Genomic DNA, 20,550 nt, shown 5'->3' with positions numbered 1-20,550 from the left:
GCTGACGTGGAGGGCCCTAGGCGGCGGCGGCGACGACGGTGTCGGGTACCTGCGTCCGAGGCTCGCGGGCAGCGGGCAGCGGGCCCGGGTGAGTGCACACCTGGCTTGCGGCGGGGATTCTGGATGTGTCATCTTGTCGCGCTGCAGCCGAGATGCCCGGGGAGAGGGACCTTCCACACCCCCTCCGTGGGTGTGTGGTGAGTGTGGGTGTGTGCGCGTCAGTCGCTGGTGCCCGCGGTGTGTCTGCGGGGTATGAGTTGTAGATGCGGTAGAGGAGTGTGTGTGGCTGCTTTTGTTGGCCCAGTGGGTGTGCCCCTTTTGTCCGTTGTGCCCCTTCTGCAAGCGTGGGTCGCTCCAGGTGTCTGTGCGAAATTGGGAGTAGCCCCTTTGTGTGCGCATCCTCTTGTCGCCGGCGCCCCTTCGTCTTGATGGTGACACCACTGCTAGTCGAAGGGTCCTCGGGCCCGAGCGCGCAGGCACTCGCCCGTGTGTCGCCTCCTGGCCCCTTTGTGCCCGCGCGAGTTCTTCCTAGTGACGGCGTGTGTGCCCCCCAGACCGTGTGGGTGGCTCCCGTTTGTATCACTGCCTCTCGCTGGGGGGTGCGCGTCCCTTGCGCGCGTGGCCGCGCCTTCTGCAGTCGTGACCTCCGTTTGCAGCATCGCCCTTCTCTCAAGTCCCCGTGCGCGTGCCTGTAGCTCCGGGGTCCTGTAGAATGCGTGATTAGTGTGCGGGTGTTCGTGAACTTTCGTGCACTCCGTCTTCTGTTTTGTGTTTCTTATGTCTGCGCCACCTGTTTTCGTGAAAATGGCAACCGAGGCTGGGCTTGCCCCTCGTGTCTCTTCCCGTCGCCTCCCGCCCCTTCTCGTCCCGGAGGAGGGGAACGGGAGGGGGGGGAAATTAACGCTGCGTTAAGCCTCTGCGGAGCATCCTCCGCTCTCCCCCAGCCCTGTAGCCAACAGGGAGGAGGACAGCAGCGCATTTTGCCAGCTGTTGCGTAGTGTTTATGACGTCTGGTGTGGTCTGTCGAGCCAGCCTGTTCTAAAGGAGGGGCAGGGACCAAAAACTGAGCCGAGGCATAGGTAAATTTGGGTTGGTACCAGTGCGTGCCTTTTCCAGAAGCTTCCTAAAACCCGCAAAGCCCTTCGATTGTAGACCCGTTCCAAAATTTACAAAATGCATGCACACGCCAACTGCGCAATGCATCCTAGGCGACCCACTAAACGGTTCTTACTGTGTCCTATGGCGTTCACAAAAATTCTCTCTTGATTTGTCCAAAATCGTGGCTAGGGAAACAAGATCGACGTTTTACAGATTTTACTCCTCCCCTGGGAGCAATTTTCTCATACAGCTCTGGCTAGGATATTTTTTACTACTAGAGATTCCTAAGGGAAAAGGGATTTATTCTAAGGATACACAGGGAAGGAAACTTCACACCCATTATGGACCCAACTACTCTTGTGCAAAGGGTTCATGCTTTGCTGTCAAGGGCTGCATTTTGGTGTTTCTTGCTGTTCATTTGCTCAATTTTCTTACTTTTGCCTAATTTTCTTTTTTTTCTTTGTAATTTCTTACATATTTCATACATAAAATACAGAGGGGGATCTAACCAATCCATGGCTCTAATTTACAGATGTAATAATTTTGCCAAATTTACTTCAGAGCTTTTTTTAAAAAAAACAAACTAAAATTGGAGGTGCTTTCAGTTCCTCCCCTTCCTTTCCTAGAGATAGCCACCGTGTTTAGGTTTGTGTATATCATTCCTTTGAATATTTTATACTTGGAGCATGGTGAATCCATAAACAATAATACAGTGTTTTAAAATTTTAATGGTATGAAAAAAGTGTCTTTTGCAACTTGCCTTTTTTCAATCAGCATTACATTTTGAGATTTATAAACAAATAAATTGGAAAATGTTTCTTTGGTTTGTTCATTTTAATTACTGGTATGGAATACCATTGTATGAATATACCATTACTTATCCATTTCTCTGTTTATGGCCTTTGAGGTTGTTTCTGGTTTTTGTCTCTAAAAACAAACCTGCAATAAACATCTTTGTACCTGTTTTCTTGTGCACAAATTTGGAAGCTTCTCTAGGAAATATACCTATTAGTAGATTTGCTGGATAGTAGGATATGTGCATCTTTAACTTAACCAAATATCACAGACACTCTCAAAATGGTTGTACTAATTTTGACTCTCTTGGTATTGAGTGAGGACACTCATTTTCTAACATCCTTGCTAACAGTTTATGTTTTCAGACTTTTACATTTTTGCCTTCTCTTTACTGACCAGCTTTCTTATAACTTTAGCTTGCTGCTAAATTTGGCTTCTATTCTAGCTGGGTGTCAGCCTATGGGTTTATCTCTCACAACTAACTGGTTCAGTCTTTATCTCATTTGGTTCTCATGAGATTAATTTCAATAAACATTTATTTTACACCTAATGTATGTCAGTTCCTATGGTTGGTGTAAAAGTGGTCATTTCCATGGTATATGTACATCTCTAGTAGCAGGTGAGGTGATTTAATTAAATATTTTTTTCATGTGATTGTTTTTAAAAATATTTTTTTACTTACTGTAATATTTGATACATTCAAAATATATGTAACCTACTTATTGTGAAGCAAAATGATAAAATTAATACCTATCAGTTTACCACTCATTCCAAGAAACAAAAGGACTAGTATTGAATGTGCTCACCTCCAGAGAAACTACTCTCCTGAATTGTGTGTCATTCGTTGCTTTTTAAAAATAATTTTATCAGATATGTATGCATTTCTCAACAGTGTATGGTTTCTGTTGTTTTAGAGTTAAAAAAAAAAAAGGAATACTGGAAACAGTTTTTGGGACTTGCTTATTTCACTCAATGTTATGTTTCTAAGAGTCACTGATGCTGAGTATAGGTTTAAGTCATTAATTTTCTAGGCTGTGTAATATTCCATGGGTGAATAGAACACAGTGTATGCATTCTTCTGTTGATGGGCATTTTGGTTCCAGGTTCTGCTATTAATGAAGATTTTGAACATATCTAATGGTACACGGTTGCAAGAATTCCTCTAAATTTTCACACTTGTAATATGACCCCCAGGGGAATGATGAAGATTTTTCTAGGGAGTTCTTGGGCACAGTGTTATTAATGAATCAACTTAAAGATCAAGTTTCATGTGTACTTTCCTGAAATAGGTAATGCCTGAGGCCTACCATAGAGGTTTCCTGCCTTCTGGTTCTAGTTTCTCTCCTTCCCTTTTACAGTAGCACTTCTACATTAGGTAGTGAAGTCGTACCACTCACATGGAATCTTGTAGGGCATTGCCCCAAGTGGGAAAACTCTCTACTGATAACAAATGGATGATTTAAGATAGTACCATGTTAATGTTAGGGAAAACCTCTTTCGATCCAGATACTTCTCATCGCAAGAGCTGCAATACAAAAAAATTTAACTTCTTATGTTTAATTATCAGCATATATAGTGATTTTTTTATTAACTCTGCTATAGTAATTATAACAATTAAAAAAATGATTGTCACTTTAAAAAAATGTCACTGTGATATTCCAGAAATTCAACTTTTGCCATTATATAAATTTAGGCAAAAATTTTTCAATGTCATCTTAAAGTGTGAAGAAGATGTAATATTGAAAAGCATTTTGGTGGTATGTGAGTGAAAAAGGGTTGGAATACCACTATAGTAAGCTGAGTTATGGGTTATGAATGTTTAATTACAAAATGATACTAAATTGTTTTCTGAAGTGGTTGTACAGCTTATACTTTGGCCAGTAGTTTTGTCAAATTATATACTTTGCAGTGTAAGAGTTCTAGTTGATCTATATCTAATCTAACACTTATCATCAGACTTCTTTAGATTTGCCAATCAAATGGGTATGAAGTGGTGTATCATTGTGGTTTTATTTTACATTTCTTTTTAATGTTAATGACTTTTGAGTGTTTTTTCACGTTTGTGAACCTTCTATTTTTCTTTTGAAATACTTGGCATATCTTTTACCCATTTTTTTTTATTGTTTGATTTAAAACTAATAAACTGTAACGCTGATCCTTTATTGATTATATGCACTAGTAAATATCTTCTGTGGCCTGTGTCTTTTCATTCTTTATGGTGTATTCTGGTGAACAGAAGTTCTCAATTTTAATGGAATCTAATTGGAAGCTTTCCCTAACCCCCTGGGATTATAGAGACAATCTCCTGGGGTCATTTTTCTTTTTTAAGACATTGAAAATAATGCCTTTTACATTTAAGTTCTAATTTATCTGGTATTGATGTATGGTGTGAGGCCATGATGCACATTCATTTTCCCTTCAAGGGGGCTACAGTGGTCCTCATGCCATCTGTTGAAACAACCATCTGTTCACCAGTTATCTGCTGAACTACCTCTTTTACATGTTTACTCTATTAGCACAGAGTTACGTCTGGCTCACCTTTCTGTGTCACTAGTCCACTTGTCTGTCCCTGTGTTAATACCACTGTCATAATTATTAATGCTATAGTCTTACCAGAAATCTTGATGTTTGGGGACTTGAGTCTCAGCTGTTCTTGGATCTTTGTTCTTGTTTTAAGAGTCAGCTTGTCACGTGACATGAAAAAAACTTTGGGAATGAATTGGAATTGATTGAATCAGTTGGGGGAGAATTGAAATGTTTGATTTTGAACCTTCCTGTCTGAGAACGTGGTATGTATTTCTATTTATTTAGGTTTCTAATGTCTTTTAAAGAGTTTTATAATTTTCTTCTTCCACATCTAACACTTCTTAAATGTTGATTCTGATTTCTCTAGTAGTTTTGTTGCTGTTATAAATGGTGCTTTTTTAAAGATTGTTTTCTGACTGTTTATTGCTGGTAAATAGAAATTAATGATTTTTTTTATTTATTTTTATTCATTTTAGAGAGGAGAGAGAGAGAGAGGAGAGACAGAAAGAGAGAAGGGGGGAGGAGCTGGAAGCATCAACTTCCATATGTGCCTTGACCAAGCAAGCCCAGGGTTTCAAACTGGCGACCTCAGCATTTCTAGGTCGACGCTTTATTCACTGCGCCACCACAGGTCAGGCCTTAATGAATTTTTAAAACTGATCTTTAGCCATCCATTTGATAACTTCCTATTACTTCTAATATGTTTCTGTAATTCTTTTGGTTTTCTATGTGGATAATTATATTATTTGCAAGTAGTGACACTTTTGGTTCTTTCAGTCCTCCCTCTTTTTTTTCTTAATATGCTGGCACACTTTTATATTTATGTTCAATGGAAGTGCTTATGGTTGTTCATTAGAAGCAATTATAGTGGACATACATATCTTGTTCCTGATTTTAAAGGGAATGCTTCCCTATTAACAGTAATGTTTGTGGTGAGTTTTTGTAGATACTCTTTATTACATTAGGGAGGTTTTTTTGTGATTTTTTTCACATGCTTTTCTGCATCTGTTGAGAATATCTTTGGTTTTTACTCCTATCTATTAAAAGTGATGGATTCCAAGTAACATTTTAAAATTCTTAATTCTTATATTCTTACCTGAGATAAACCCAAATTGATCTTGGTGAATTGTCTTTTAGTGAACTACTAGATTGAAGTTGCTAATATTTTACCTAGGAATTTTGTATCTGTTGATGAATGAAATCACCTATCATTTTTCTTTATTGACTGTCTTGTCTGATTTTGGTATTACGATTACACATGCCTTATACCAGTTAGAGAGTAGGTCTTTTTCTGTTTCTTGGGCCAGTTTGAATTGGAATGATTTGTTTCTTGAAAGTTTGGTGGAATTTGCCTGTAAGAGCTAATGTTTTCTTTTTTTTGGTATTTTTCCGAAGTCGGAAATGGGGAGGCAGTCAGACAGACTCCCGCATGCGCCAGACCAGGATCCATCTGGCATGCCCACCAGGGGGTAATGCTCTACCCATCTGGGGCGTCGCTCTGTTGCAACCAGAGCCATTCTAGCGCCTGAGGCAGAGGCCACAGAGCCATTCTCAGCGCCCAGGCCAACTTTGCTCTAATGGAGCCTTGGTTGTGGGAGGAGAAGAAAGAGACAGAGAGGAAGGAGATGGGGAGGGGTGGAGAAGCAGATGGGCGCTTCTCCTGTGTGCCCTGGCCAGGAATCGAACCCAGGACTCCTGCACGCCAGGCCGACGCTCTACCACTGAGCCAACCGGCCAGGGCCAGCTAATGTTTTCTTTGTGGAAGGATTGTAAATTGTTAATACTTTTTAGTAGAAATAAGTAGTTGAATAATAATAGGACTTTAGATTTTTCATTTCTTTTAGTCAATTTGGTAAGTTTTAGAAATTTGTTCTTTCAAGAGAATTTCAAATTTATTGGCATCAAGTTCATGTTATTGTCTTAATTCCCTTTTAAATCTGTTTTTTCTGAAGTTATGTTCGCTTTTCTCATTTTGATTGTGTGAGACTTCTCTCCCTCTCCCACCCCCCCTCCCTCTCTCTCTTTTTCTTTTCCAAGTGAGAGGAGGGAAGATAGACCCCCACATGTAACCCGACCAGGATCCACCTGGCAACCCCCATCTGGTTGAAACAACCATCTGTTCACCAACTGAGCTATCCTCAGCACCCAGGGCTGATGCTTGAACCAGTTGAGCCACTGGCTGTGAGAGGAGATGAGAGAGGGAAGGGGAGAGAAGCAGATGTTCGTTTCTCCTTTGTGCCCTGACCGGGAATCAAACCTGGGACATCCATATGCCAGACCGACACTTTTATTTACTGAGCCACCTGCCAGAGTTGAGACTTCTTTTTTTTTCACTGATTAGTCTTGCCAAAACTTTGTCTATTTTATTAATGTTGACAAAGAGTTAATTTTTGGCCTAAGTAGTGTATTATATTTTGTTTTTTAGGTTATTGATATCTTTTTTTTTTTTTTTTTTTTAAATTTTTTTTTTTACTTATTTACTTTTTTATTTATTTATTCATTTTTATTAGAGAGAGAGGGGAGAGAGAGAGAGAGAGGGAGAGATAGAGAGAGAACAGGGGGAGGAGCAGGAAGCATCAACTCCCATATGTGCCTTGACCAGGCAAGCCCAGGGTTTTGAACCGGCGACCTCAGCATTCCAGGTCGACACTTTATCCACTGCGCCACCACAGGTCAGGCCTATTGATATCTTTTTAAAATTTGTTTTCTTTCTTTTTCTTTATTTGGGTTTATTCTTTTTTTTTTTTTTTTTTGGTATTAAGTGAGAAGCAGGGAGGCAGAGAGACAGACTTCACATGTGCCCCACTGGGATCCACCTGGCAAGGCCACTAGGGGTGATGCTTTGCCCATCTGGGACCATTGCTCCATTGAAAACAGCCATTTTAGTGCCTGAGGAGAGGCTATGGTGCCATCTTCAGCGCCTGGACCAACTTGCTCCAGTGGAGCTTTGGCTGTGGGAGAGGAAGAGAGATAGAGAGGAGGGAATGGGGAAGGGTGGAGAAGTAGATGGTTGCTTCTCTTGTGTGCCCTGACTGGGAGTTGAGCCTGGGACATCCACATGCTGGGCTGATGCTCTACCACTGAGCCAACCATCCAGGGCTGGATTTATTTATATTATTTTTCTAACTTAAATTGCATGCTTTAAAAAAAAAAATTATTCATTCTTAGAGAGGAAATGGGAGAGCAGGACGCATTAAAGCCCAGGGTTTTGAACCTGCAACCTTAATGTTCCAGGTAGAGGCCTCATCCACTGTGCCACCACAGGCCAGGCAAATTGCATGCTTATTAATATTCAGCCATTCTTTTTTCCTGTCAAAGTCCATTTTTGCTTTATCCAAAATAGTTTAATTTATAGTGATTTCATTAACTTTCAAAACTAAGTATTTTAAAAAATTTCTGTCTTGATTTTCTTTGACTTAAAGGTTTTTAAATTTTTATTTTTAAAGATTTTATTTATTGATTTTACAGAGAGAGGAGGAAGTGGAGTGAGAAATATCAAATTGCTTCATTTTAATTGTTCTTTGCTTGCTTGTCGCATGTACCTTGACTGGGTAAGCCTCTGGTTTCAAATCAATGACCTCAGTGTTCCAAGTTGATGCTCTAGCCCAGGGGTCTCAAACTCGCGGCCATGTGGCCCGCCCACCAATTTTGTGCGGCTTGGTGGGCGGGCCGGGAGTTTGAGACCCCTGCAGCCACTGCACAACTGCAGGCCAGGTGTTTTTAATTTTTTAAAAAATTTTATTCATTTTTTTAGGAGGGGTGGGAGGAGCAGGATGCATCAACTCCCATATGTGCTTTGACCAGGCAAGCCTGCATTTAAAATTTTTTTTAATGTTTCTAAATTTTTTTATTTATCTACATAACATTTTTTATTTTACTCAGTTTTTAATTGTTGTGAAGTATATTTTGTCTTTAAAAAAACTTTTTTGTCCTTGCTTTATGGTCCTGAGCCTAGTGAATATAACTGTTATATGTACTTGTGAAGAGTGTGTACTATCTAATTGTGATGTATCCATTAGGTCAAGCTTGTAAACTGTGTTGTTCAGACTGTCTGTTAATTTTTGTTTGTTTGACTTAAGGTTAATTGAGACAGATGTGTTGCAGTGTCCCACCATTACCTTCTAACAGACTTCCTATAGTTCTAACATTTTTTTTCTTTTTATGTATTTTGAAGCTGTTTGATTGGATACATACAAGCTTATTATTTTCCTAGTAAATTGAACTTTTCTGTTATGTTGTGATCTTCTCCATGCCTAATTTTGCCTTTTGTCCTTAGGACCTGTTTTGTCTATCCCACCTTTCTTTTAGTGATAATTGATTTGGAATATAATATTTCTTCATCTTACTATTACTTTAAAAAAGAAATCTTGGTATTTTAGTTGTCTCTTATAAAGAACATATTGTATATTTTTTTAATTCACTCAGACAATTTTATGTCTTTTATTTGATATTTGTAAGAAGGAAGTTTAAGTCTCTTAGTGGTCAACACAGTTTTATCTAAAATCACTTTTATGTGTCCTGGTCGGATAGCTCAGCTGTGTGGAATGTCATCCCGAAGCACAAAGGTTGCTGGTTCTATTCCTGGTCGGGGCATATACAGGAACAGATTGATGTTCCTGTCTGTCTTTCTCCTTCCCTTTCTCTCTCTCTCAAATCAAAATAAATATTAAAAGTATTAAAAATAACAAAAAATTAACTTTTTATTTTTCTTCCTGAGAGATAATTTTGAGGAGTATACATTCTAGGTTGATAAGTTTATTTTCTGTCTGCATAGTGAAGCTATTTTACATGCAATGTCTACTGGTTTTACTTATTCTTCTTTGAAGAAAAGATTCTTTTTCTTTTGGCTACATTGGATTTTCTTTCTTTTTCTTTTTCTTTTTTTTTGTATTTTTCTGAAGCTGGAAACGGGGAGAGACAGTCAGACAGACTCCTGCATGCGCCCAACCGGGATCCACCTGGCACGCCCACCAGGGGGCGATGCTCTGCCCCTCTGGGGCATCGCTCTGTTGCGACCAGAGGCACTCTAGCGCGTGGGGCAGAGGCCAAGGAGCCATCCCCAGTGCCTGGGCCAACTTTGCTCCAATGGAGCCTTGCTGCGGGAGGGGAAGAGAGAGACAAGAGAGGAAGGAGAGGGGGAGGGGTGGAGAAGCAGATGGGCGCTTCTCCTGTGTGCCCTGGCCGGTAATCGAACCTGGGACTTCTGCACGCCAGGCCGATGCTCTACCACTGAGCCAACCGGCCAGGGCCGGGGATTTTCTTTCTTTAATGTTAGGTCCTTTCACCTTTAATTCTAGGTGGAAATTTTTATTTATCCTCTTTTGGATACTTGTGTTTCCTGATTCTGAATTTTGTCTTTAACGAGTTATAGAAGATTGTGAGTCCTGTGTTCTTTAAGCATTGTCTCTTTAATTTTACATGTTCTTTCCTGGAAATTTAATTGGATATACATGTATTAGACTGTTTTCAAATCTCTTCTTTCATATTTTTATTTCCTTGTGTCTTTACTAGAATTCACAATGCTGGATAATTTCATCTGGCACATCCTGCTGATTAATTTTTTTCCTTTAGCTGTGCCTAATCTCTTTAACCCATCCATTTTTTTCTTTTACTTTTTAACAACGATATTTTAAATTTCTTAAAGTTTAACTTAGTTCTTTTTAAGAGATACCCAGTCATTTTTACAGTCTAATGTTGCTTGTTCATTTTTTTTTTTTTTTTTTACAGAGGCAGAGATAGACAGGGACAGACAGACAGGAACAGAGAGAGATGAGAAGCATCAATCATCAGTTTCTCGTTGCGCGTTGCGACTTCTTAGTTGTTCATTGATTGCTTTCTCACATGTGCCTTGACCGTGGGCCTTCAGCAGACCGAGTAACCCCTTGCTGGAGCCAGCGACCTTGGGTCCAAGCTGGCGAGCTCTTTGCTCAAGCCAGATGAGCCCGCGCGCGACCTCAGAGTCTCGAACCTGGGTACTTCCGCATCCCAGTCCGACGCTCTATCCACTGCGCCACCGCCTGGTCAGGCTTGTTCAGTTTTTTTAATCCATGGGTATTCTGTAGACTATCTGGCAATTCCAATGTCTGATGCACTTAGGGGTCTAAATTTATGGCTTGTTTTTTCTGTTATATCTCTTCCTGGTGGATTGTCACCTCCTGTGACTGATGAGTTTAGATTATGAACTCCTATCTGGTCTGTTTCTGGGAGTCTCGAGCATCTGACTGGGGGATGCTTTCCTTCTGATAGAATTTGTATCAATTTTGTCTGGAATCAAGGAGTTTTCACCGACGACTTTTTAGTTCCCTCATTTGTTTCTGGTCCAGGGCTCAGTGTCCTGACCCAGCTACTGCTCTTGGCATTACTACGTGTAGCTCTTGACTGCCAGGTTTAGTTCTAGCAAGAAGTTTGTTGCTTTTGCAGAGAAAGGGTGGCTTTGAATGTTCCCTATTTCTAGGAACTCAGCAAAATTAAACATTTTTTATATTTAGGACCCACCTTTTTTTCTATTTGCAGTGATAGAGCCCCCATTAGTTCATCATAACTGATAGGATTAGAAACCGTTTTAATGTTTGATTTTATTAGTATATTTTAGTTTGTATTAGAAAAACATTCTTTCCTACCAAATGTAAGATTTCATGGTGACATAGAATTTTCTTGTAAAACAAGTTTATATCTAAGTTAAGAGTTGAGTTATTCTTAAGACAAATATTAAGTAACGGTACAGATGGCAAGTGGATTTGGCAAAATTTTCTGCTTCAGGGAATGTGAATAAACAGTTTGGGAAATACTGAGCTAGGGAATCAAAGGAGTAGGGCACAGGGTATCCTTTGGACCCATAGTGAACCTACACAGATAAACGCATGATGACTAAATAATGTGAAGACTGCTGTCCAGAGATATGGGCAGGGTGATCTGGACTTACAGAGAAGAGGTACAGAAATAAACTTGGTGGTAGCTAGAAGATCAGAAAATGCTTTGTGGAATCTAGTATTAAGAACTGGTAGGCATTAGTTGGTTGCATGAGTAAGGTTTGTTTAGGAATGCAGACTGTTGATTATGATTGATTGGCTTGTAAATTAGGTGTCATGGAGTGACTGGAGACAAAAGCCAAGAACAGGATTACAGGAGACTTTCTGTGGTATAGTAGGGAGTTTGGACTTGATTCTGAAGATAAAGAGAAGCTGTTGAATGATTTTAAACAATAAAATGTTATGGTCAGAGTTTTAGAATATGTCAAGATTGAAGGCAAGTCACCAGTAAGGAGATTACTTGTTAAATGACAAGACTTTATGGTCAGTTGGGTAGAAATGTTGAAGGAAACCAGGAAGTTTAAATTGGCCCCCTGGTTTCTGGTTTGGGTAAGCAGGTGGCATGTAGAGCAATTAACTGATGATATACAGAAAGAGGAAAGAAGTTGGTTTCCTTTGTTATTGAGGAAAAAGATGTTTGTTTTTGAATTTAATGAATCTGAGAGGCTTGTGGGACATCTTCATTAAATCCAGTAGCAGTTGACAGATTCTACAAATCATGAGCTGCAACACAGTGTGGAGAGATTTGAGAGTCTTGAGCATTTGGACATTTTAGCCATGTGTGCTATAGTGTAGTGTGAGATAATCTAAAGTAGTTTATGGATAAACACAATTTTTTGAATAGTTAGGAATGTAATGTGTATGAAAGGCGTACTGTTGTACATCAAACCTATGACAATGTGGACATTATCACTTAGGCCAAGTGAAACCAAAAGAAGAGAAATATCAAATAAATAAAAATACATGTGATATGTGGAAATGCAAAAAATCCTGGTGAAGCTATGCAGATGGTGGAAGTTCAGAAAGTACTGTTTTAAGCCCTGGGTGTGGTGGATAAGATCACTCAAGGAGAGAGTAAGCGTGAAAAGAGAGTTGACATTGGGTGGCGGGGAATGGAGAAGAAGAGCCCATGGAAACTGAGGAAGCACAGCCAGAAGAATAGGAGGAGAACCAGAAGATGGTCTCTGGAGTCCAAGTGAAGAGTTCTGGAAAGGAGGAAGTGGTCACCAGCGTCAAGTAAGTTGTAAGCTGAAAAGTGCTTTTTGGACTTAGCAATTAAGGTAGACCATTTAGCTAGAAACATCCAAACAATGTATTTTAAAAATTATTCATCTAATATTAATGATAGTTGATAGATAGTAGTTCCTGTCTACCATATACTAGTCTAAGCACTTTAAACATGTTAACTGATTAATCAGGTAGGTCGTACTGCTGTCTTCATTTGATATGTGAGGAAACTGAAGCACAGAGAGGTTAGTAAGTTGCCTAAGACAAGACACTCAGGAAATGGGAGAGCCAGGATTCAAGCCCATGCAGTGTGGTCCAGAGTCCATGCTCTTGCCCCCTATGCCACATAGCCTCTGGTTAAAACAAAATGAAAAATAGAAATTACACCAATGTTGTAATTATAGTATGTATAGTTGGCGTAGGATGAAGTATTGGTGAGACCTGCCAGGCTGTTATGTCACAGTGGCTCAGTCTGCTGAATGTGAGCACATTAATTGCATTGTAATTGATGCCATGACAGTGATGTGTGGGCTCTGATAGACAGTTCTTGGTTCTTTTTGTATTTACAAATAAAAAACATTTGTAAAACAAACAAGTTTATTTATTTATTTATTTTCATTTTTCTGAAGCTGGAAACAGGGAGAGACAGACAGACTCCCGCATGCGCCCTACCGGGATCCACCCGGCACGCCCGCCTGGGGCAGAAGCCACAGAGCCATCCCCAGCGCCCGGGCCATCTTTGCTCCAGTGGAGCCTTGGCTGCGGGAGGGGAAGAGAGAGACAGAGAGGAAAATGCGGCGGAGGGGTGGAGAAGCAAATGGGCGCTTCTCCTGTGTGCCCTGGCCGGGAACCGAACCCGGGTCCTCCGCACGCTAGGCCGACGCTCTACCGCTGAGCCAACCGGCCAGGGCAAAACAAACAAGTTTAAAACGAGTTACATATTTCCCAGGGTAGCACATGTCCCATATTATGTGCTATATTTTGGGTACTAAAATGTCTTTTTATTTTTTCCCCAGTCATTGTTCACTTTTGGATTTAAATTCTAAACTCTGGAAATATTTTTCATGTAGAACAGGTCAGATTCCAGACATTGTATGTACAATCACTCTGTTGTATAACATCACTAATGACCTTATTGAAAGTGGAAACGCAGTAAACAAGAATGGAAGATTTGAATGGGAGAAAAGGGAAGAAGGGTTCTCAATGAGGTTGAAGAATGCCTGCAGTAGGAGGTAGGGGAGACTTGAGCTATAAAGATTCTGGCTTGTGGTCAGAGGAGCTAATCAGATTTAGATTTAAAAAAACAGTTAGACCTGGGCAGTGCTCTAAGGTGTGGCCTTTGTGGGCAGTGAAGTTCATTTAGGTTGAGAAGATAGTTAGCAACTGCAAGGCAAGGGTCTTGAAGGGGTCGTCTGCATGGGCCCTGATGTGTCCAGGATGATGATAGAATCTGAAGGACAGGGCAACACTCTTATCTAGTTGTCAGTGTTCTTAAACATGACATCAACCAAGAGGTAACTAGATGGTGAGGACTAGACATAGTGAACTATAGTGATTGAGAGGAGGGACTATGGAGTTGGAAGACCTGGTTTTGGATCCTTCTTAGCTTGGTGACTTTGAACAAAAGATGTAATTTTACCAAGAATGTTTCTCATCTGTGCAGTGGAGATGATGGTACTTAAATCTGAGAAGACTTGCTGTGAGGATTGAGGTGATGCATGTGAAACACTTGGAAGGACATGTGACAAGTGGCTCAGAGTTTGCTAGGAAGATTGTTACTGTTCTTCACTCCTGGTCTTGTGAGGTTTTCATACAGCAAATTGGACATCAAAAGAAGGATTAAATAAAGAAACAGATTTGTTTCAGGAACTGATGGTGGTCTCATTTAGAAAAGAGAAAGTTGATTTGTCCTAACAATAGTGAGATAACAGTGGTGAAGCAAAAGGTATAAAAAATGGTGTTAGTGCTGATGATGATAGGGAAAAAAAGCCATTACGTGGGCAAGAGTTAGAATTAATAAAATGCTACATTTTTCAGTGATATTTAAGTTGTGTAGCTTTTCTTTAGTAGCTATACGTCTTTATTATTTAACTTTTTTCAGGGGAAAAAAACCTTAGTTTGAACTCCAGCGCTAAGTCCCTTTTTCCCCCGTTGAAATATTTATTTTAAAAACGTGGTTTTTGATAATGTGAGGGGTTTTGCCCACCTTTGCTATCTAGTAGTGCTGTTGGTTGTAGTTATGAGAGTGTTGGAGCAGCAGTTGTTAGGAAGAAGGGGAAGGTCTGGATACAGCTGTGGAGAATTAAGAGATTAGCAGACTCACCTTGTAACATTTTGGCTAACTAAGCCCTTTGCCCAAGACATAAACACTGAGGGATGAGTAGGGGAATATGAGCAGCTCATAGGAAACTGTTTTCTCTGTGGAGCCAGGATTTAGTTCAGGCTAGGAGGTTGAGAATGTAGCAGCTTGTGTGGGTTAAATAACATATTTCACAGGATGCCATGAAAGCAGATGGCATGAAAGGACAGCAGTGGGAAAAATGTCTTGTTCATTCAGCAAACACTTATTTCAGGGCTTGCCATGTGCTAGGCATATGCAAAGATATCTAAGATGCCCTTAATTATCCTCCATTTAAAGGGGATGTATATACGGACAAATTTAGAGTAGAGATGGTGACAACTTGAATTCAAGGTAAAGAAGAAATAGATTAAACTGATACTGGAAGGGAATCAGGGGAAAGAATTGTGGAATGAGAACAAGAATCTTTCAGAGAGCTCAGGGTTCTTATTCGAGTTATTTCCTTGGGGCATAAATTCCAAGTGTTTTTCTAAAATGTCATAGAAGCCAGGAAAGCTGCTACTTCGTATCTTGAGTGATTTAATCACTGATCTGGGTTTGTGTTGTTTCCTTAGGATGGTGCACCATGGATGATTTTACCCTGGAAGATTTCACTGTTGCAGATTATGCCTGGTTAGAAGATTCCCCTTGGGTGGACGATTGTGTTTTTGCTCCTGAATTTATGTCCAATGATTATATTCGTGTGACTCAACTTTACTGTGATGGAGTGGTAAGCAGATTAGTTATCTTTTGTTTTTAACATTGTGTCTTCTTAAAGGTTTTTAAAACTTAAGTTATAATTGACATAACACATGGTTTTTAGGTGTGCAGCATGATTCAATATATGTGAAGTAACCACTAAGTTTAGTTAACATCTATCATCACATGTAGTTATAATTGTTTTTTCTCTTGTGATGAGAATTTTTGAGATTTATCTTTTAAAAGAGTTTTGATTGAGAGCTATCTGAGTATAGGATTTTTGTTCTACGTGAGTTTCACAGGGAAGTATACATGCTATTGAAGAGGTGATGTCAGAAGGGACAGTAAAGCAGCATCTCAGCAACAAGTATGTGTAGGGGCAGAGAGGGAGTGACATGGAGGGAGTTTCTGCCTGAGGTTAGGGCAGCTCTCGGGAAACACCAGGGAAAAGCCTAGGGTAGGCTGAAGATGCTGTCTGTGTTTAAAGTGTAGAAATTAATGTGCACTGAAAGTCTTTAGTTTAGTACTAATAATTCTTACATTAAAAATCAGTAATTGTATTTTGCATCTTACCAGACACAAATCAAAAGTGTTGTGGGGTTTTTTTTGTAGGGTAGGCGATACAAAGATTATGCCAAAAGTGAGAGAAACTTAGGTGAGTACGCTGATATTTTAACTATAATTTGTGCAAAGAGACAAGGGAAGTTCATCCTTTCACGTCAACATACCAGACTTATATAGCTCTTAAAATTTTTTCGTACTATTCTTTTTCATTAGAAACCAAAACTTTTTCTTTGTTAAAATAGAGTTTTAGCTAATACTTAAATATTCTTAACATCTAACAAGTTAAAATATTTTATCCATTTATTTTTTACCTTTCCATAACCATTTTTTGCTTTTTCCATATTAACACTGTTGATTCATTCCAAAATGAGGTACAAAATACTAATTGAATTTTTTTTTAAATTAAGAATTCGATATCTGCAGTATATGGTGTAGTAAACCAATTTCTGTCCTGCAAGATTACTGTGATGCCATTAAAATACACATCTTCTGGCCACTTATGTTTCAACATCATCACAATTCTATACTGTCACGGTTATATCCCTGTATGGAGGCCACGTAAGTTCTATGTTACTCATTTTGTATGAACAGTGGTAAGAGCATTGCCCAGTACTGAGGAGTGCCAAGCACAGTGGAAGGCTGTATCTCATGTTAGTACACTATTCAGTTTTTATTCTTGTTTAATAGAGTAGAAGTTAATACGAGGAATTTGGATATGAATAATCATAGTAACATATATAATGAATGAAATTCTTAAGAGCATTAGATGATAAATTTGAAACTGAGTAAGGAAAAATCAATGTTTATAAATATCAACATTATATACAAAAGAGGAAAATATATGGTATTTTATCCACTTAATAAACAACTTATTTTTACCCAGTGAAGAAATAGAGAACTTAGAGGTATAATATGCAGTTAAGTGTAAGATTTAATGAATTATGTATGAGAATCGAGTCATTTTTTAAAAAAATTTGTCTTTAAGCAGTTCTCATGCTTCTGAGATAAGTTTGAAGAAATTACAACATCTTGAGTTAATGGAAGATATTGTGGATTTGGCAAGGAAAGTTGCGGTAAGTGGTAGAACATGGTTTTTTCCTCCTCTATTTAAAGAATATATGTAAGTGTTTATATGGTGTCAGGCCCATGTTGACAGGTTTTAGTTTTGGTTAACCCGAGATTATTTTGCTGTCCATGAGTTGGGGCTTATATTTAAGAGATTGGGTGGGTAGCTGTTCTCGTGGTCCTGGCATAACTTGTTGAGACAGGACTGCTCCCTGTTGTTGAAGGATAGAAACTGAAATTTGTCACAAATGAAAGTGTGCTCCTGGTTCACAGAAACCTTTGTCACAGGTTCCAAAAGTGAGAGGTTCTATCTTGTAACATAAAACCATGACATTGTCAACACTACCACAACAAGTATTGTTTCCTTGGGATAATCTTTGTCATCTTTATTATATGCGGCTTAAGTGTCTGTCGCCGATAGCTTATTGGTTGCTTGCGTAACTGTACTAGCCAATGGGGTGAAGTTGCCACGGCTGAACGCAAATTGAGCGGGTCAGGGGGAAGGTGAACATTTGTTTGCTTTGGCAATCATCTGTTTTACATAAAAACTATGTCTTAATGTAATTTCTTTTAAGAATGCCTCCTAGAAGATACAGCAGTGGTTTCCTTCATTGCACTCTACTTTAAGCAATTAAGCAAGTAGAAGGGGGAAACCCCGTGGGGCACTAAGCAAAGGGGCGTCTTCGCCGCCTGCCCTGGGTAATTCAGTTTGAATTAGCAGACAACTTTGCACAAATCATTTTAATTACAATGTATAATATCTAGAACAGCGGTCATTTCGTATGACCACCAGGCTTTCTAGTGTTGTATTTAAGGAGATATTCTTGAACTGCACTGAGGGTGGCTTTTCATTGAGAGTCATTTGATTTTTATTTCAGTTGATTATGGAGCCAGGTGTTTTTCTTGGCATTATTCTGATTACAAACTTAAAATTAGAAAAGGGATTTGATGTTTGTTTCCTGCTGATGATTTTTTGCAGTAACTTATATCAGCCAATGCTTCCTTTGTTGTTGTTGAGAGAGAGAGAGGCAGTGAGATAGAGAGGAACATTGAGCTGTTCCTGTATGTGCCCTAACTGGAGAATCGAACCATCAATCTTTGTGCTCCAACCAACCGAGCTATGTGATCAGGGCTTAATTTTTATTGATTTTTAGAGAGACAGAGAGAGGAAAGGAAAGAGGGGAGGAGGAAAGGAAGCACTCATTTGTTGTTTCACTCAGTTGTGCATTCTTTGGTTGCTTCCCATGTGTGCCCTGACCAGGGATCAAACCCGCTACCTTGTCCCTTTCAGGATGACACTCTTAATGAACTGAGCTAACCAGCCAGGGCCAGCCAATGCATTTCTGTTAAAAAATCTAGGTATAATTAAATTAAAAATTCATACTTCTAGAAGTTACACTAAATCATTTTATCTTTAGAACCCAGTGTAAGATTAAGTTGAAAGTATCTCACTACCTGACTTCAAATTATACTACAGAGCCACAATAATCAAAACATCATGGTATTGGCACAAAAAGAGACACACAGACCAGTGGAACAGAATCAAGAGCCCAGAAATCAAACCACATATATATAGACAAATAACCTTTGACAAAGGAGCCTAAAACACACAATGGGGAAAAGGAAGCCTCTTCAATAAATGGTGCTGGGAAAATTGGAAAGCCACACGCTAAAGAATGAAACTTGACTACAGTTTGTCCCCTTGCACAAAAATTAATTCCAAGTTGATCAAAGACCTAAATATAAGATCTGAAACAATCAATTACATAAAAGAAAACCTAGGTACCAAACTTATGGACCTTGGCCATAAAGAACAATTTATGAATTTGACTCCAAAGGCAAGGAAAGTAAAGGCAAAAAATAAATGAATGGGACTATATTAAACTAAAAAGCTTCTGCACAGCAAAAGAAACTGACAACAAAACAAAAAGGCAGCCAACCAAATGGGAGCTGATATTCACAAATAACAGCTCTGATTAGCAGTTAATATCTAAAATATATAAAGAATTCACATAGCTCAACAACAAACAATCCAGTTAAAAAATGGGACCTGAGCTTGTGATGGCGCAGTGCATAGAGCGTCAACCTGGAACGCTGAAATTGTTGGTTCAAAACCCTGGGCTTGCCCGGTCAAGGCACATACAAGAAGCAACTACTACAATTTGATGCTTCCTGCTCTTCTCTCTCTCTTTCTCTCTCCTCTCTCTAAAATCAATAAATATTTTTTTTTAAATGAGGAGAGGACCTGAACAGACACTTCTCTAATGAAGACTTACAAACAGAAAAGATACATGAAAAGATGCTCATCTATGCTATCAAAACAGCAGTGAGGTACTACCTCACACCTGTTAGATTTGCTGTTATCAACAAGACAGGTAATTATTACAAGTGTTGGAGAGGCTGTGGAGAAAAAGGAACCCTCATTCACTGCTAGTGGGAATGTAAACTGTTACAGCCATTATAAAAGAGTGTGGCAGTTTTTCAAAATATTAAAAATAGAGCTACCATATGACCCAGCATTCCCTATATTGGTTTCTTCCTGAAAAAACTTGAAACAGTGGTGTGCAAAGACACATGCACCCCGTGTTCATCACAGCGTTATTTATGGTGACCAAGACATGGTAACAACCAAAGTGTCCCTTGATAGAGGATTGGATAAAGAAGATGTGGCACATATATAGAATGGACTACTACTCAGCCATAAGAAATGATGATTTATTGCCATTTACAACAACATGGACGGACCTTGAGAACATTATATTAAGTGACTGAGTAAATCAGCAAAAGCTAAGAACTATATGATTTCACACATAGGTGGGCTATAAAGATGAGACTCATGGACATAGACAAAAATGAAGTGGTTACTGGGGGAACTGGGGGTGAGGGAGTAAAGAGGGACAAATATATGGTGATGGAAAATGATTTGACTTTAGGTGATTGCCACACAATGCAATCAACAGTTCAAATGCTATAGAGATGTTTACCTGAAACCTATGTGTTACTTCCCCCCCCCTTCTTTTTTCCAAGTGAGAGGAGGGAAGATAGACTCCTGCGTGCACCCTGACTGGAATCCACCTGGCAACCCCCGTCTGGGGCCAATGCTCTGCCCATCTGGGGCCATGCTCGCAACTGAGCTATTTTTAGTACCTGAGGCGGAGGCTTCACAGAGCCATCCTTAGCCTTAGTGCCCAGTACTGATGTGCTTGAACCAATAGAGCCATGGCTTTGGGAGGAGAAGAGAGAGAGAGAGGGAAAATGGGAGGGGTAGAAAAGCAAATGGTCACCCTGTGTGCCCGGACTGGAAATTGAACCCAGGACATCACATGCTATGCCGACACTACCACTGAGCAAACCACCCAGTGCCAAAACCTATGTATTCTTACCAATTTATTTAATGTCACCTCATTAAATTTAACTTCTAAACAAAAA

The 20,550-nt window shown here is 39.5% G+C and overlaps 1 protein-coding gene across 7 annotated transcripts in view; it reads left to right on the top strand.

The window, feature by feature from the left end:
* The first annotated feature begins 1 nt into the window (after window position 1).
* Window positions 2–20,550, top strand: part of TTC3 (tetratricopeptide repeat domain 3) — a 125,468-nt gene continuing 104,919 nt past the window's right edge. Inside the window, exons 1-5 of one of the 7 annotated variants that reach the window (XM_066259391.1) lie at window positions 2–88; window positions 15,369–15,523; window positions 16,105–16,147; window positions 16,464–16,614; window positions 17,042–17,129. In XM_066259391.1, coding sequence (XP_066115488.1) covers window positions 15,380–15,523; window positions 16,105–16,147; window positions 16,464–16,614; window positions 17,042–17,129 — 426 coding nt within the window. In that variant the 5' untranslated portion in view covers window positions 2–88; window positions 15,369–15,379. Of the gene's footprint in view, window positions 208–15,368; window positions 15,524–16,104; window positions 16,148–16,463; window positions 16,615–17,041; window positions 17,130–20,550 lie in introns of all 7 variants that reach the window. The other 6 variants (XM_066259394.1, XM_066259392.1, XM_066259401.1 and 3 more) reach the window with 6 other exon arrangements.

The sequence above is a fragment of the Saccopteryx bilineata genome, chromosome 2, assembly GCF_036850765.1.
Source record: "Saccopteryx bilineata isolate mSacBil1 chromosome 2, mSacBil1_pri_phased_curated, whole genome shotgun sequence".
Lineage (NCBI taxonomy): Eukaryota > Metazoa > Chordata > Mammalia > Chiroptera > Emballonuridae > Saccopteryx > Saccopteryx bilineata.
Note: the sequence above shows the minus strand (reverse complement) of the source record. Positions and strands in the feature narration are given on the sequence as shown.